Genomic DNA, 16,269 nt, shown 5'->3' on the forward strand with positions numbered 1-16,269 from the left:
ATGACGCAGGCGAAGCGATTATCGTGATGGTCGGTCTGTAGTAGCACACCTCGACTGTCATTGAAGATTTTTCCTTTATTCGTAGCAGATTTGACAACATTTTACAAAGCACAGCTTAAGAAAGTAGAAGCAAACAGCTGTAGATTTGGTTAATTTTTCATTCCACAGAGTAGATAGTAATGTACCGATCGCTTTTGGAGACGAACGACTGTAGATTCGGTTAATTTTTCATTGAGATTTGCTGTGTTATTTCTCAGCTTCCTTTATGGTACATTGAACAGTATTTTACATTGCTTTTCGGTCGGCTCCGAAAGTGCGCCAGGAACCCCATATTATTATCTACTTATATATACACACACACACACACACGCACATATACATTAATTAAATTGGTATAAATGGCAATAGCCGAATTTAATTTTTTCAATAAACATTGATTCACAAAAAGTACTTGCTCTGCCGGGACTCGAACCCGGATCTCTCACATGCCGGGTGAATGTATATATATATATATATATATATATACAGGGTGTATATTATGTCTGGAAATACCCAAATATATCCTTTAATAATTTAAATATAAATTTGAAACCTCTTACAATCGTGATAGAGATTGGGCATCTACTTTTTGGAACAATGTTTTGTTATGTCACACCAACGGGGGACGTCCTGCCGAGGGTATCGTGAATATTCTTAATGGAAGCCTATACCTTGTGATACATAATTTTAAAGGTAATAGCTTACTGAATTGAATGCCACAAACCGCATCTCAAAGGAATTATTCTATCAGAAAATAGAGCATTTTTAGTATTGAAAATTTACTGATGTTCAACAATGTAATTTTAACATGGTTCTTGCCACAAAATGTGTTACACTAATTTTTTAGCATTTTTTAAATGTTCAATTAAAATAAAATAAACAATTTATTTTTAAGCTGGTTTCATTAGTACAAATTTACCAGTTTTTATTACAATGAATAAAACTTATGAGTCACTTTCTCTGATTACTTATGAATCTGTACTTGGTGTTTTCCAGTCAGCAGGAAGGTTTAAAGAGACAAAGGTCACTAGCCTATGAGAAACATTATTGTGTTATTAATCATCTGGTCTACAGGTTTCAGTTTGTTGAGCATGGAGCTTTCACTAGACAGGTCTAAGCTTGGGAATTACAAATGGACAAAGGTCATATCATTCCTGTCGAGTTAATCAGTGTCTCTGAAGCATTGCTGTCAACAAGTTATCTAATTACAGTAGTTCAGTTTTTATTTGGCATTTTAATGGAATTGTCTGAAAGAGAACGAATTACTCTGTTGATGATGCGAGGATATGGCGATCGTCAAAGATCTTATCGGGAAGTTTGTAATTTGTTTAATGACACTTTCCCAGAAAGGAATCCCATAAGTGTTTCAACAATATCAAAAACTATTGAGCGTTTTGAAATGACGGAGTGTACGTAATCGGCCAAAGTCGGGTAGGATACAATCTGCAACAGATGAAGAACATGCACTAGATGTTTTGCAAACATTTATTGAAGACCCACATACATCGCTCAGAAAAGCTGCACAGCAACATGATATGCACCCTATGTCTGTGAGTAAGATTTTGAAAATTAATAAATACAAACCATTTAAAGTTCATTTAGTCCAACAGTTAAGTGAGGATGATTACGACAGAAGAGTTGAGTTTTGTGAACTTGTGATGCGCAAATGGGATGACAATAGAGATTTTCTGACCAACATACTATTTTCTGATGAGGCAACTTTTTTCCTAAATGGCAATGTTAACAGGCACAATTGCCGTTACTGGGCTAGTGAAAACCCACATTGGATTACTGAGTCCCATTCACAGCAACCACAAAAACTGAACGTATGGTGTGGAATTTTAGGTAACAAAATTGTTGGACCCTTTTTCATCAATGGAAATTTAAATGCCGAACTTTACTACAATATGCTCCAAAATGAAATAATCCCAGCTATTCAAATTGCATCAGGAGAATACTTTGATAATGTATGGTTTCAGCAGGATGGTGCTCCACCCCATTATGGGAGACAGGTAAGAGAGTATTTGGATTTAAGGTTTCCTCATAAATGGATTGGCCGAAGAGGAGAAATCGAATGGCCTCCAAGATCTCCGGATTTGTCACCAATCGATTATTTCCTATGGGGTCATTTAAAATCCAATGTTTATAGAAGAAAGCCTCATAATTTGGAAGACCTAAGAAACAGGATTATAGAGGAGATTGCTTTGATAACTGAAGAAATGTTAGGCAACTCTGTCGAATCATTTTACACAAGATTGGCTCATTGTCAAACCGTAGAAGGAACACAGTTCGAACAATTGCTTTGACACCAAATGCAGGTAAAACGTTTGTTGTAAGACTTTTCTAACAGCATACATTATTTTTTATTTGTAATAAGAAATCAATAACATAAGTATTTCCATAATTGTACTGTAATAAAAACTGGCAAATTTGTGCTAATAGAACCAGCTTAAAATGAAATTTTTGTTTTATTTAATTGAACATTTAAAAAAATGCTAAAAAATTAGTGTAACACATTTTGTGGCAAGAACCATGTTAAAATTACATTGTTGAACATCAGTAAATTTTCAATACTAAAAATGCTCTATTTTCTGATAGAATAATTCCCTTGAGATGCGGTTTGTGGCATTCAATTCAGTAAGCTATTACCTTTAAAATTATGTATCACAAGGTATAGGCTTCCATTAAGAATATTCACGATACCCTCGGCAGGACGTCCCCCGTTGGTGTGACATAACAAAACATTGTTCCAAAAAGTAGATGCCCAATCTCTATCACGATTGTAAGAGGTTTCAAATTTATATTTAAATTATTAAAGGATATATTTGGGTGTTTCCAGACATAATATACACCCTGTATATATATATATATATATATATATATATTTATATTTGATAATGTGTTCGTATATAAATTGTATATAACATGAATTAAAGAAATTAATTAATTCTTGCCAAAAAAACCACGACGTGTAGTTGCTAAATTAACATATAATTTATGTTGTACTTCAGGAACCAAAGAAACTGGTGCGGTATAGGGACAGCAAGATTGTGAGCATGAAGGGGGAACGATACACTGAGGTAAAAAAGGATGATGAAGAAGACAAGAAGTCTGCCAGCCAGAAGTCGGCGAGGCAGAATAGATTCCATTGATGACACGCTGAGGCGAGTCCAGCGGCTGTCGTAGTCAGCTCCTGACATCCGCTCTCACCCCATCCCCCTCCCTAGTCCACCGACTTTAGTCCCTGGCGCTTGAACCACCAAAACCTCCATAAAGTGCTCAATCACTTCTTCATCGTGTGGCTGTAAAACACATTCACTGATCGAACTATAGCATTATACAGAATGTTCAGTTTTTTAATTACTTGTTTCAGTCAATTTAATTACAGTATGAAAAATAATTATTATTAGTATATCCCGAATTAGTGTCAGGAAATATATTTTGAGGTAATGAATAATATCTCAACAGTGAATGTGTACAATATTTTAAATTTTGTATAGTTGTTGTTGTTAGCAAATGTAATATTTACGGCTGTTCTACAGCCATTAATTTTAATATTCTGTTAGGGTACTTGCTATAATATAGCAAATTGTTTCAGTATTGATTTGAATTGATAGAATTCAACTGTTTGTCCATTGTACAAAATTCTTGGTGTTATAAAATTTGTTAAAGAATTTTAACTTTTCCCTTTTAGGTATGACATTTATTATCAGATTTATCCTGTTAGATAGTACTTTTGTTGAATATTGTGTGTTATGTTGTGAGAATATATGGCTACAAGTTAATTAAATTATGTAGATACTTAAAGAACAAACTATTCAGGATCAAGAAGTTGGGAAATTAAATTATATAGATACTTAAAGAACAAATTATTCAGGATCGAGAAGTTGGGAGCTCGGAAGCAGTGGTTGAGTCCCTCATGTTGGCTTGTGATTTAAGCCCCAGGTTCACAACTAGCCTATCTTATCTACCTGTTAATGTTCTGTATAGTCACTGTCCGAACATCCCAAGTCTTGTATTCATCCAATGTCATCTAGTAGCAAAATAGGTAAGTAACTTTTAGTGAATAGCTTATTTTAGTGAAATGTAATGCCATGAAAATGGCCACTTAAGTGATAAGTAAGCAAAGCTGCAAGTATTTTGTTCAAGTGTGCACATAACAAGATAGATTAAACAAAGATATTGGCAGGGGAGTAGTATTATAAAAATATTTGGAACAAGCTAACAAACACTGCACATTTGTAACAAACAGTTTAGCAACTTAAAAAAATTCAATGTTAGTTAAGGTTGCAATTGTGGAACTGTGAAAACAGACCCTCCTTTTTGTACAAAGCTGTTATGAACAACATATTAATATCGGAATACCAAGATGTTAATATCAGAATAAAGTCACAAAAGTGCTTTAATCTAATTAATAAAAACCTTGACATAACCAATAAGAATCGGAAAAGTTTATATATTTAAATATTATATACATTTCTTAAAAAAAAATTATACAAGGTGTTTCCTTAAAACAATAATATATACTGTAGAACAATCATAAACAATACATATAAATTGAAATAAACCCACTAAAATGTGTTAGCTTATTTGAACTAATGAACTTGACGATGCTGATAAATATCTTCAAAATATATTTGTTTCAGTATATATATTTTTGTGTGTGTTATATATATATATATATATATATATATATATATATATATATATATATATATTACACAAAAATAACAAGATAACTCTTATTGATTTCAAGCAGTTAAGTGTAACATAAAGTTTTCCAATCACCAGAATACTTTTTCCAATCACAAGAATACCTATGATATTGGTAACAATAATGGACCTTGCAAACAATATGGATGAAACAAAGAGTGAGGTATTGTGAAACCTTTTTTAATAAAACTCACATGTTTGAAACTAGTTACATGATCAGTCAAATAAATGTTTAAGGCCCATATTTTTTTATAGTAACTTATGGTCTCATTGTATTGCTAATGATGTTGTGGTGATGTTAACAAATCAGCCAAGTCTCTAGACTGTTGTTCGTCCACTGTAGTATGGGTCAGAGCTGGACTCACAACCTCAGTGCAATCTTGGATTTGCAATATACTATTTGACAGAAATAATTGTAATGGAAAATTATGTATTTTTAAGTTGTATTTTATTGCCAGTGCTTTTTTATTTTGTTACTTTACAGTGTTTCATCTAAAGTTACAACTTGCTCTGCTTATAATAGTACAACAAGATTTCAATACTAATCTTACAAATACTATTTTATCATTCATTTTTAACCTGTCATTACCATTTCATTCTTCCATAAAGCTTAAGGCTGGCTTGTGCAACTTAGAAACAAAGTGAAATTATTAAGCTACTCTTTGAAATGATGATTCAGGTTTTTTGTTTTTACAATTGGAATTGTTGTATTATTTCATTGGTGAAAAAAGTTTTTTGTAGTGTCTTTTTGTTTCTATCAAGATTGTATATAAATACTACTAAATCTGTAACCTGTGCATAGAGTAAGTAATTTATTTAAATAAAAGTATTTAATAGCTTTTCTAATGAAATTGTTGCTGAATAAGAATATAAAAACAGTTGTGGGTTTAAAAATAATTGTACTATTAAAAATTAACTTAAATTTAAAAAAAACAAAAACAAGAACTGTTAGCCAAAAATATTTAATAAACTTAAAAAGCAAAATTAAATAAGTAAATAAACCATAGCCTGGTTGTTTTGAAACATTACAGTAACCATTGCAACAACTTATTTAATTCAGGAGACCTTAATAGAAACCAATAACATTAATAAGATACCTTTACATTTTCAGCTGAATTAGTCGCTAGTTTTGGTCCATATACCATGTGAAAGATCACCTAAGCCAAAGGGTTAGGGCCGTGTAACCTACTGATTCTATAACTCGTGTAAGACAAAACTTCCTTCTGATCAGTGACATTACACAGCTCATGTGGTTATAGTAACCTATGACTTCATTACATTGTTAGTGATAGTTACTAGTTGAATAGTCATGTTTGATATGTGGAGTGGGGTAAAAACAAAATTAAATGCAGTTTAATAAATCAGTTTTCATAAATTATTTATTAGCCTTGTGAAGAGATGTAAATAGGAGAATAAAGATAGTCTCACAACAATAAATAACAACTAATTAATGGACTGGGGTCATATAGGATGGCTTTTTTTTAAATTTTGGAGTGTCTGTCAATACTTTTTTGAGGGTACAACACTGAGTATTTACATTAAATGTAATTATTTTGATTTTAATATTATGAAATTATATAACAGCGCTGGCAATTTTGTATTACTACTTAGTTTAATTCAAACTCTATATTAAATTTAAAATATACATGTTAATCAAGTGTTTATTTTTTTGTTTCAGATTTTTCAAGTCAACGTTTAGATAGGTTTTCTCGTTTTGCTCACATATAAAAACCAAAAAGCAATCCCCTCAATTTATTTTACAATTGTCACATTGTAGTTTTTTACTACATCATCATCATACCAATTGCATTTTTCCATAAATTTTATGGTAGTCAAGGAACAAAACTTCTCAATTTTAATTTTATAAACGTATAAAGTACCTGCAATTGTTGTTTGTTGGGTACTAAGAAAAGGGATATGAACATGATTTAAAAAAACTGTTTAGTTATTATGTTAACTTTAATTCTTAGTGTGATTTTTATTAATTTAATAAAAATTTAAATGTTAAAACTGAGCTTCCTTTACTGTTGTAAAATAATTTTATGTCTTGACAATTGATAATATTATATATATATATAAGTATTTTTGTGGTTTGCAGGCCAATATAGAATTGTAAATTGTTAATATTACTTTGTAAATGAGGCAGGAGCAATTAATTGTGGGACTAAACATATTGTCAGTTCTTATTGCAGACTAATTGTGGATTACTTTTAAATTTGATAACTTATCTGTTTTCAATTACAGTGAGTTGTTTTGTTCCTTTGATATATTCAAATAAAATTTTGAATTCTGTACTAAAGTTTAGTACCACATTGAATTTGTTTAACAATAGATCCAAGACTGCTGTATTAACATTTAATTTGTGTTAGGTTATGATAGGCCAAGTTATTCATTGTTTATAAAATACACATATGTACAGTTGATTTTATTTGTGTAATGAAAGTATGGTTTTGTTTGTTATACCATAGTTTGATATTTCGAATTTTGAGTGTGTGAAAAAATCATTGTTGATTGTGTATTTCATAAACAAATTATGTGCATGTTTATTTCTTTATTTGTGTTTAGTTTTTTAATCATGTTATCCATGTATGGGGTGGGGGAATTGATGGATGGATCGACACCGCTGGAATAATTCTGATTACCATTCACAAAAGCTATGCTCTAAGAAAAGTTAAAATATAAATATTATTTATAAAACATTCTTGCATTTCAATATGCTACAATTATTCTTAAGTTAGTTTCTCTAATTTAGCAATGTGTGATTATCACATTTGAAGGCTGTCTACGTAGTTAGTACATTGTTTAGTATTATATAGTGATGTTCTATACTATTACAGTATATGGTGTAAAACTGTGTTGGACTGACACTTATAATAATTGTAGAAGTAGTAATTAGTTAAGGAAACAGGATTTTTCCGGACATTTGCCATCGTTCAGTGAAACAAGAAATCAGTAACACTACGTTTCGAGATCTGCAATCTGATCTCTTCTTCAGGTAAAGAACTAACCTAATACATAATTACAAACTAGGTTAAAATAAACAAATCTTACCAAAGTGTTGTGGCACACCTAAGTCAGGAATCACAACCTACATGTTGTTTGTCAACTTCACTAACTCTATAAACATGCACTTAATAAAAAACTACACAAAACACTAATCATTAAAACTTAACTACGGAATACAGGTCACAATACGTCTTCACTCGTCTACTAACCACCTACAAAATATCGTGAATTTCTGAATGCAGTCGTTAAATGTATGCAGGGTATACAGACTGTTACATCTCTCTGTATTTCTAAATGTATATATTCTTTTTATGTAGCCCTTTTTAGGACTCTGGAAATTTAAAACTACAGTGTTTTTATGTCAAAGTAGCAGGTTGCGCCATGAATAAAAAAGAATAAAGAATATAAATAAATAAAAAGAATTAATAGAATTAAAAGGTTCAATCATTGAAACTAGTTTTTTGTCTAATGTAATTTTTGAAATGCTTTTGTTTCACTAAAATAAAGAGTTTCAATGATTTATGTATCAGTCATCCTTATTAGTTCAAATACAATGGCAACAATTTGTCAAACCACAGAAAATGAAAATTTTTGTAACTAACAATTTTGTGACTACTTAATTAGTTTGATATTTTTAGTCTTAAAGCAAGAATAAGTTAGAAAAAAATCCATAAATTGTTTAACATTTATATTAAAAATGGATTAGTTGGTTTTTTACATTAGAGAGTAACTATAAGATACAATTTTAATTGAACTATCCATGTTAATTTAGTACAAGTTATAGTTGTTTATTGAAAGAAATACTTATTTTGTGTTGATTGTGTACTTATGTGACATAATTACACACAGTATAAATGTTAATTTGTTCGTAAACTTAGATACAAATAATTTTTGTATTGATAAAGGTATGTGCCAACATTTAGTTTTTATTACATCACCAGAATAGCAGTATTTCAATAGATTTTTTGATTAGCTTCTCATTGGATTTCAAGAAAAATATTTTGAAATTTGCAATGTTTTGAAAGATCTGATTTTTGTGGTAGCTATGCTCTTTTTAGATCTCAATATAAAGCTTTTTGATTACTTGTGTATTCTATGTAATAAATCATCCAACACAGTTATGCACCAATGTGAAATTGTTCCCCACTCATTGAGGTCCCAAGAAGACATAGACCTCTCTAGTGGAAAGTGATATTATTTGTTTTCACTGTTCGGATAAAGCTTGTGTGCGTTTGTTCCTTTTATTTAGCTTCATTAATTAAGTTTAGATCTCAAGTCATCCGAACAAGTGATTCCAGATCAATTCAAGTATTTAATGTTTAGTATTCTCATTGTTTTCCTACTTTTATATTGTTTAATAGTTGTTATGTGTTTGTAAAATTGATTTATTGCTTCCCCATTCAGGTGAAAGCAATAACATTTTTAATTTTGTTATTTATATCCTCTGTATCTGATATCGTGTTTGTTTTGTGTGTAAAAAATACACATCAATTAACGTAAGATAAGTTCTGAACCATTCAGACACAGTCATAAAGTATAACAAATTTAAAATATATTTGCAGTATTTTTATTTTCATAGTATGAATTGAATATTGTGCTTGTTAAAAACCTGCAATCAATATTTAGACTTAAGTTAAAATGCACAATATTATTTGATTTGTTATACTTAAATCTAAGATTTATACTGAAAATAAAGTTTGATTTGTTCATTCTTTTTTTCTTTCATTGTCCCTAGCGTCTTATGGTTAATAAATCAATTCCAATGTTTTATATTGTGTCAATATTGAAAATATATATACCAACTCACCAGCAACCACCTTTTATTCCTTAATTGCTTAACAACCATCGCTATTATGTCGCTATTTGATATTTGCTATTATGATGAAGGTGAAGGATTATGAAAACTAATAAAATTTAATCTAATCTTTATTTAACTCCAGATCTCTATAAAGTTAAATAATCAAAATAGTAACCCCGTTTTCAACACTTTGCAAGATTATTTAAAAATAAGGAAAACTCTCATATTGCAAAGCATAATCTAAATGTATATTTTTACATTTAGTTTTTCTTATCTTGAAATTTAAATTATTATCATATGAAACAAAATAATACATATTAGTATAAATTTTGTTTAATGTGATATAACGGAAATTTATTTCAAGATTTTGCACAAGCATCCCATTTTTTTAAGGTTTATTTTTATGTATTCAAAATGTTTGAAATGTATAAATAGTAATGTGTAATGTGTAACCCTTTGAGAGTTATTAGTTCACTTTTGATCTGTTCAAATAACAGATTTAATAAAAAAAGGACAGTTACAACGTATTTCATGATAGGGAGTAAGGTCGAAGAAATAGCAGTCGATGCTGGACAGCAGAGAGCAGATCTCATCAGGATTGATTATTGATAAAGTTGTATTATTTTAGAGCGTAGATCAATTGTTAATCTTAGGGTTTAGATGTGGAGGTGGTAGGATGGTAGAAATTATAAATAGAAATTTTGCAATAATACTTTCAAAGTGGCAGTTCAAAATTTATGCAGTGCCAAGCACGAGTTTTATACCCTCCATAAAAGATATAATACATATTGTAAAGAAATCACCATTAGTTGTCTATCATTGTTTTCACAAAAACATGTAGAATTTTGTGGGGTAAATATATAAACAATATTAATAACATTTTTTGTTATTAAGTTTTTGAGAAAACTAACTTTTTAAACAAATGAAAGGAGGGAGTGCAATAAACAAAGAATGATTTGGTTGTAAAACTAAACTTCCAAGATAGCCAAAAGTTGTTAAATTTTACGTAGTTTCAGAATATATAACGTATTCTATATATTTTGCACACAAAAAAGTACATGGTAAAAAATAAGTAATATTTTATAATTTATATCAAATGTAAACATTATTATTAAATAGTAATATTACACAGTTATAAGTATATTACTGAAACGTAGAAAAAGCAAAATAGGATTACTATTTATAATATTAAATACTTGTATGACGACAGTTATAGCCTTAAATGATTTATTTAGGCATCAAAGCAAGGTCAGCCAACGTTTTTACAGTGTACTGGAAACCTGAGATAAAGAAACAAGATGGTAAAATGCTCTTTTTCAATGACAAACTATTTACAATGATTCTCGATCATGTGATACTCAGCTGTAGTAAAAAAAAAACAATCACATCACTGAAATCAGGAACTCTTTATGAATCCAGTGGTAAATGAATCATATAGAGTGTGTTGGTTTATGAACCATAACAAGTGCCAAACCATATGTCGCAGCAACTGAAAAATCAGGTAATGCCACTACAGATACAGTCAAATTGCCAGATTATCAAATTAACCAGTACTTATAGATGAGCCACTTTGAAAGTAACCTATTTAGTGAACAGTTCGGGGGGGGGGGGGGGGGGGGGGGGGAGTGAGAGAGAGATGTAAAGAGGGAGAAGAAGTGTGGATTCAGCTCCCCCTCCACATTCCTTACCAACTACTCTTCAGTCGCCACTTTACCACTCGTAGGGTATGTGTTACAAACTGATGGTTAAAATTAAGTGTGGGATGGAATACATAACTGTTCATAAATTAATATAAGTTGTACATAAATCATAATTTTATGTATTTATAAATAAACAATGAAGTTACAAAATATTCAAAAGTTAGCAGTGACAGTGTGTAATAGTCTGCCTAATCTGAGTCTTCACTGGTAAAGGAGTCGTCAAGAGTCCGATCCATTCGCTAAAATAATGAAGTTATCCATTTCATCTATTATATGGTCCCTCTCTCAGTATTCCTGCTCTATTTTCTTCACGTGTGCACAGCATTTTTTCTATTCATTCAAGATTCAAGGTTTTTATTGTCGTTAGGCAATCCATAGAAATGCAATTGACAAAGTCATAGCTAATTATCTACAATGATCATAGCATATAAACCTTAAAAAAATACATATTAGGCACATATTTATCATGTAGGTCAATTGAATAAATATGACAGTCAATAAATAAACTAAACTAAGTACATAAATTATTTACTAAAGTTAATGTAGGGTTTAAAAGTTGAATCTACACACAGTTAAAAATACCATAAATAAATGAATAAATAATTTAAAATCTTAGGCTACTAATATCACAGTTCAAAAAATCATTCACTGAATAAAAAACATTTTGTTTAAACCATCTTTCTGTTATTTTTTTAAAACTTTGCAGGGGTACAGTCCATGCCTTTTCAGGTAATTTGTTTTAAAAAATTTAAGTTTCATTTTTAATGTGACTTCTATTGGTTTTCTCTAATTTTATTTGAGGCAATTCTAAAAAATAATTTGATCTAGTTGGATATCTATGTACTTCCTGCCGTACTTTAAACAACTCAAGACTCTCTTTAACACCAATTAAACAGCAATATATATATAAATTATAAAGGGTCATTACTTCTAGTTCTATAAAAAATTTCTACACACGACGCCCTAGGTTCAACATTTTTTATTATCCTAAGGCTTTTTTTGCCATACAAAAACTTTTTCGGAATTACAAGAGTTACCCCATAGGTTATGCCATAACGCAAATGAGATTGAAAAAATGCATAGTAGGCCATAATTAGCATATTTCTTGATACACAGTTTTTTAACCTTCTCAAAAGATAGGTTACCCTTGCCAGTTTTTTTACACAGTTCTTCAATGTGATAATCCCAGCTTAACCTACTATCTAGATACATTCCCAAAAGCTTTACAGGCTTAATGTCTTTATATATTGTGTGATTCAAAGAGAAAATTATGTTTTCAGTTTTGCTGTTGTTTACCATAAGTTTATTAGCCTCAAACCAATCTAATGCCCTTTTAACTGCCTGGTTTTCTAACTTAAACAAGTTCATCAAGACTTTGATCAAAATTTAAGAGAGTGGTATCGTCAGCGTACAATATTTGTTGTACACGGTGTATTAAAAGCTAAGTCATTGATGGCAATAACGAAGAGTAAAGGTCCTAACACTGAACCTTGCGGGACACCCACTTTTATTTCTCTAAAATTAGATTTGTCTTGCCCTTGTACAACCATCTGCTCTCTATAACTAAGGAAATGATTTGAAAAGATTTAGTTTTCATTATTCTTAATACCATAACAAAACAATTTTTTTCACTATTAATTCATGAGAAATACAGTCAAAGGCCTTTGACAAATCTATCAGTGTTGCAGACGTCAGAAACTTCCTTTCAAAATTTAAAAGAATTTTTTCCACTACTCTTTCTACAGCTTTTACAGTACTACTACGTCCAGAGGATGAATCCAAATTGTTGATCGCAGAACAAATTATTTTGTACAAAGAAAAGATTTAGTTGCATTTTTTATACACCCTTCTAAAATTTTACTAAATATTGGTATCAAGGAAATTGGGCGATAACTTGATGGATTAAGTTTATCTCCTTTTTTATAAATGGGTGTAACTTTACTTATCTTAAAAGCTTTTGGATATTTACCTTGTTCCAGAATCATATTAAAAATAAAGGTGAGAGGTCTTAAAATTTATGTCTAATGATGTCCTTTACCACTTTGTTTAGATATCCCGTAATAGTCCTCACTCCTTGATGAGCTCAGGTTTGATACCAATTTTAAAATGTCACTATCTACAATTTCTTTCCAACTAAAGATCTCTATTGCCCTATTAGAATTCAAGACATAATTATTTGTAAGTTCTATTGCATTGTTTTCCAATACACCAGTGTTTAAACCACTACCTATGTCTAGATTACTTACTAAATTAACAAAATAGTCATTAAATGTATCACATTGAATGCCTGCTGCCTGATCATATTTATTGTTATTGCCAGGGTTAGTTTCTGCTTTTTATTACATTCCAGGCTGCTTTACATTTATTTGTGGCATTTTGTATATAGTTTTCATTTGACTTTATTTTTTCTTGCTTTAATTTTGGACCTGTACTCTTTTAAAGCTCTAAAGATTCCTTCTTATGGTAATTTTCATTAAGTGTACCCTTTGCTACTTTTGAACCTATCATAAAGGCAACCACAAACTCTCTAAATTTTCTTAACTCTGATGTAAACCATTTATGGTGTGGGATTTTCAAAGCGTTAGTTTTAATCTGCTTCACTTTACAAAAACTCATTGAGAGAGTTTGTCACATTAGCAATAAAGTAATCACAGGCTTGATCAACCTCTGAAAAATTGCCAATATGTGACCAATCTACAGCTTTTAAATTTTCCCTAAGATTTAAAGTGGCATATATGAAAGGTTTCTAACATATTTTACTTCCTTATTACCATTGTAATTTTGGGTTAAAACAACCAAAACTTTGCCAAAATCCCTGCGTGATCCGATAAGTGAGGTTCTACAACTATACAGTCAACATGTTCTCTAGATACATTTTGTGGCAATATTGTCTATACATGCTTTACCTCTAGTTGCTTCTTGATTCAGACAGTACAGGTTACGAGATCTTAAAACATTTAAAAATGAATTTGATTCATATGTTTCTTTTACAATATTTATGTTAAAATCTGCTGTTAAAAACAATTTTTTGAATTTTTATATTTTTTGTACAGAAAAGTTAAAAGTGTGTGTCCAAAGAATTAAGAAAAATGTCTATATTAGAATCTGGTGGTCCTGTAAGCTGTAACTATGGCAAGGTTTTCCCTAGACAGAATCACTGCTGTCGCTTCAAAGGTTCTTTCGATACAAAAACTATTCACATCAATAGTCTTGAAATCAACATCCTGCTTGACAAATATAACACTTCCTCCTCCTAGTGACATTTTCCTACAACTAATATTTCCTATCTTAAAAAACCATATGGAACATACATGGAGGCTTCCTCAGTGTAAAGCCAGTGCTCACTTAGTGTTACAATATGACAATTCAAACTACTTAAAAATAAATCTAACAAATCTAACTTATTTCTAATGGATCGAATGTTTAAATGAAAAATATTTAAGTATTTATTGTCGCTGTAGTCCGACCTGGATGCTTGCCCCAGCTGCAAGGATTGGCAGTTTTCCGACGCAGTACTTCTTACTTCTTGAATAGGAAAGATCTTCTTCTACTTGCTGTCTTGACTGCTGAGTTGCTGGAACTGTCTCTGCCTCACTTGTTGTGATTTGTTGAATTTTTTCAGCTATCAGCTTTGCTAACCACTGTTTCCCTCGGGTGTTGAGATGTTGGCCGTGACGAGTATGGTAGTGTCTCTCTGCTTTACTCACATCAACCACTGTAGCGTTGTGAGTATTTCTGGCCTAACTCCTTCAAGCGCAGATTAGTCCTTGATACAGCTCGAGTCACACAAGACCAGTTTTACCAAGTCGTATCGCGTCGGCAGATCAACTAGAACGACATTAGTGTTTTTTGTGTTGTCCAATGTGTCAGATATGTTTGACAGAGGCCTCTTCAGCCTCATTTCCAGCAATGTCATTTGACCCACACACATGAGTACCAAAATGTCTTTTTTGTTTAAATTTTCCCCTTCAATATTCTTTTTCTTCAAAATTTGCTTTGATCTCCCCCCGGGATTTATAAAACCCACTGCTTCATATTCAGTTAGGGAGTGTATGTTGTTCATTATGCCAGGCTAAATTTCGACCATGACTATCAGCGCAGAGGAGAATCTTATTTTTTGCCAGGTCTCTCATCATCAGAAGTGTTTTTCTTTTAGTTCACCTTCTTTTTCATCCTCTTCTTGAGATAAAAGAACTTCAAAACGGTTTTTTGCGTTACTATATTAAAATTTGAATTTTGTGATTTATATAGCTCTTTTTCATATAATTTTGTACATTTCTTAGTGTTTGCAACTGATGGAGGAGCAACATTTTGGTTTTTTTTTTTAGAACTCCATGCTCTTTTTCCAACTCTGGTGTATCTTTTTTCTGGAGTTGAATGAACCATTGGAAGACTAACATGTAATTTTTCTCTATCTCGTGTTGTTAAACTTGGCCAATGAGGCTCCTTAATTATAAGATTTTGTTCCTTTATTTTTCTCTCTAAATTTATTATAGTTTCTTCTTTTTTCAAAACTAAGGATTCTAACTGTACACTATGGTTTTTGAGTTTTTGTATTTCTTCCTGTGCTTGCCTCAAATCCTCATTCAAGGTGTTTATGATTTCCATTTGATTCTCGAGTTCCTGAGTAACATCTATTTCTATTAAACTTGTTTCCAAGTCAAGCTCTTCAGCTATATCAGAAGATAAGCATGACTCACAGTACCATTTTTCTTTGGTTTTGTAGATTTTTGTTGTAGTCATCATTACTTAAGGAAGTACATTTAAAATGAAACCATTTAGAGGCATGCTCCCCTACATAATATGGACTTAGCTTTCTTTATGTCCCTTGTACACTTCCCACAAAAAAATTGTTTTTTACTTGTCATATTTTAAACACAGTTAAAAAAAAATAAATAAATTAAATAATAATAAATAAATAAAATAGCAAATATCATAACTGTATGAAATTATTAAAGCTAGTGGTAGAATAAAATAGTTCCCTTCCAAGGGATGTGAGTTTGTTTGTAAACA

At 30.8% G+C, this 16,269-nt stretch overlaps 1 protein-coding gene across 1 annotated transcript in view; it reads left to right on the forward strand.

Annotated features, from left to right (window-relative positions):
- Positions 1 to 7,575, forward strand: part of LOC124369330 (CUE domain-containing protein 2) — a 55,148-nt gene extending 47,573 nt beyond the window's left edge. The window contains exons 6-7 of the mRNA XM_046827289.1: positions 3,051 to 4,087; positions 6,431 to 7,575. Of these exons, the coding sequence (XP_046683245.1) occupies positions 3,051 to 3,191 (141 nt within the window). The 3' untranslated portion in view covers positions 3,192 to 4,087; positions 6,431 to 7,575. The remainder of the gene's footprint in view (positions 1 to 3,050; positions 4,088 to 6,430) is intronic.
- The last annotated feature ends 8,694 nt before the right edge of the window (positions 7,576 to 16,269 follow it).

The sequence above is a fragment of the Homalodisca vitripennis genome, chromosome X (assembly GCF_021130785.1).
Source record: "Homalodisca vitripennis isolate AUS2020 chromosome X, UT_GWSS_2.1, whole genome shotgun sequence".
Taxonomy (NCBI): domain Eukaryota; kingdom Metazoa; phylum Arthropoda; class Insecta; order Hemiptera; family Cicadellidae; genus Homalodisca; species Homalodisca vitripennis.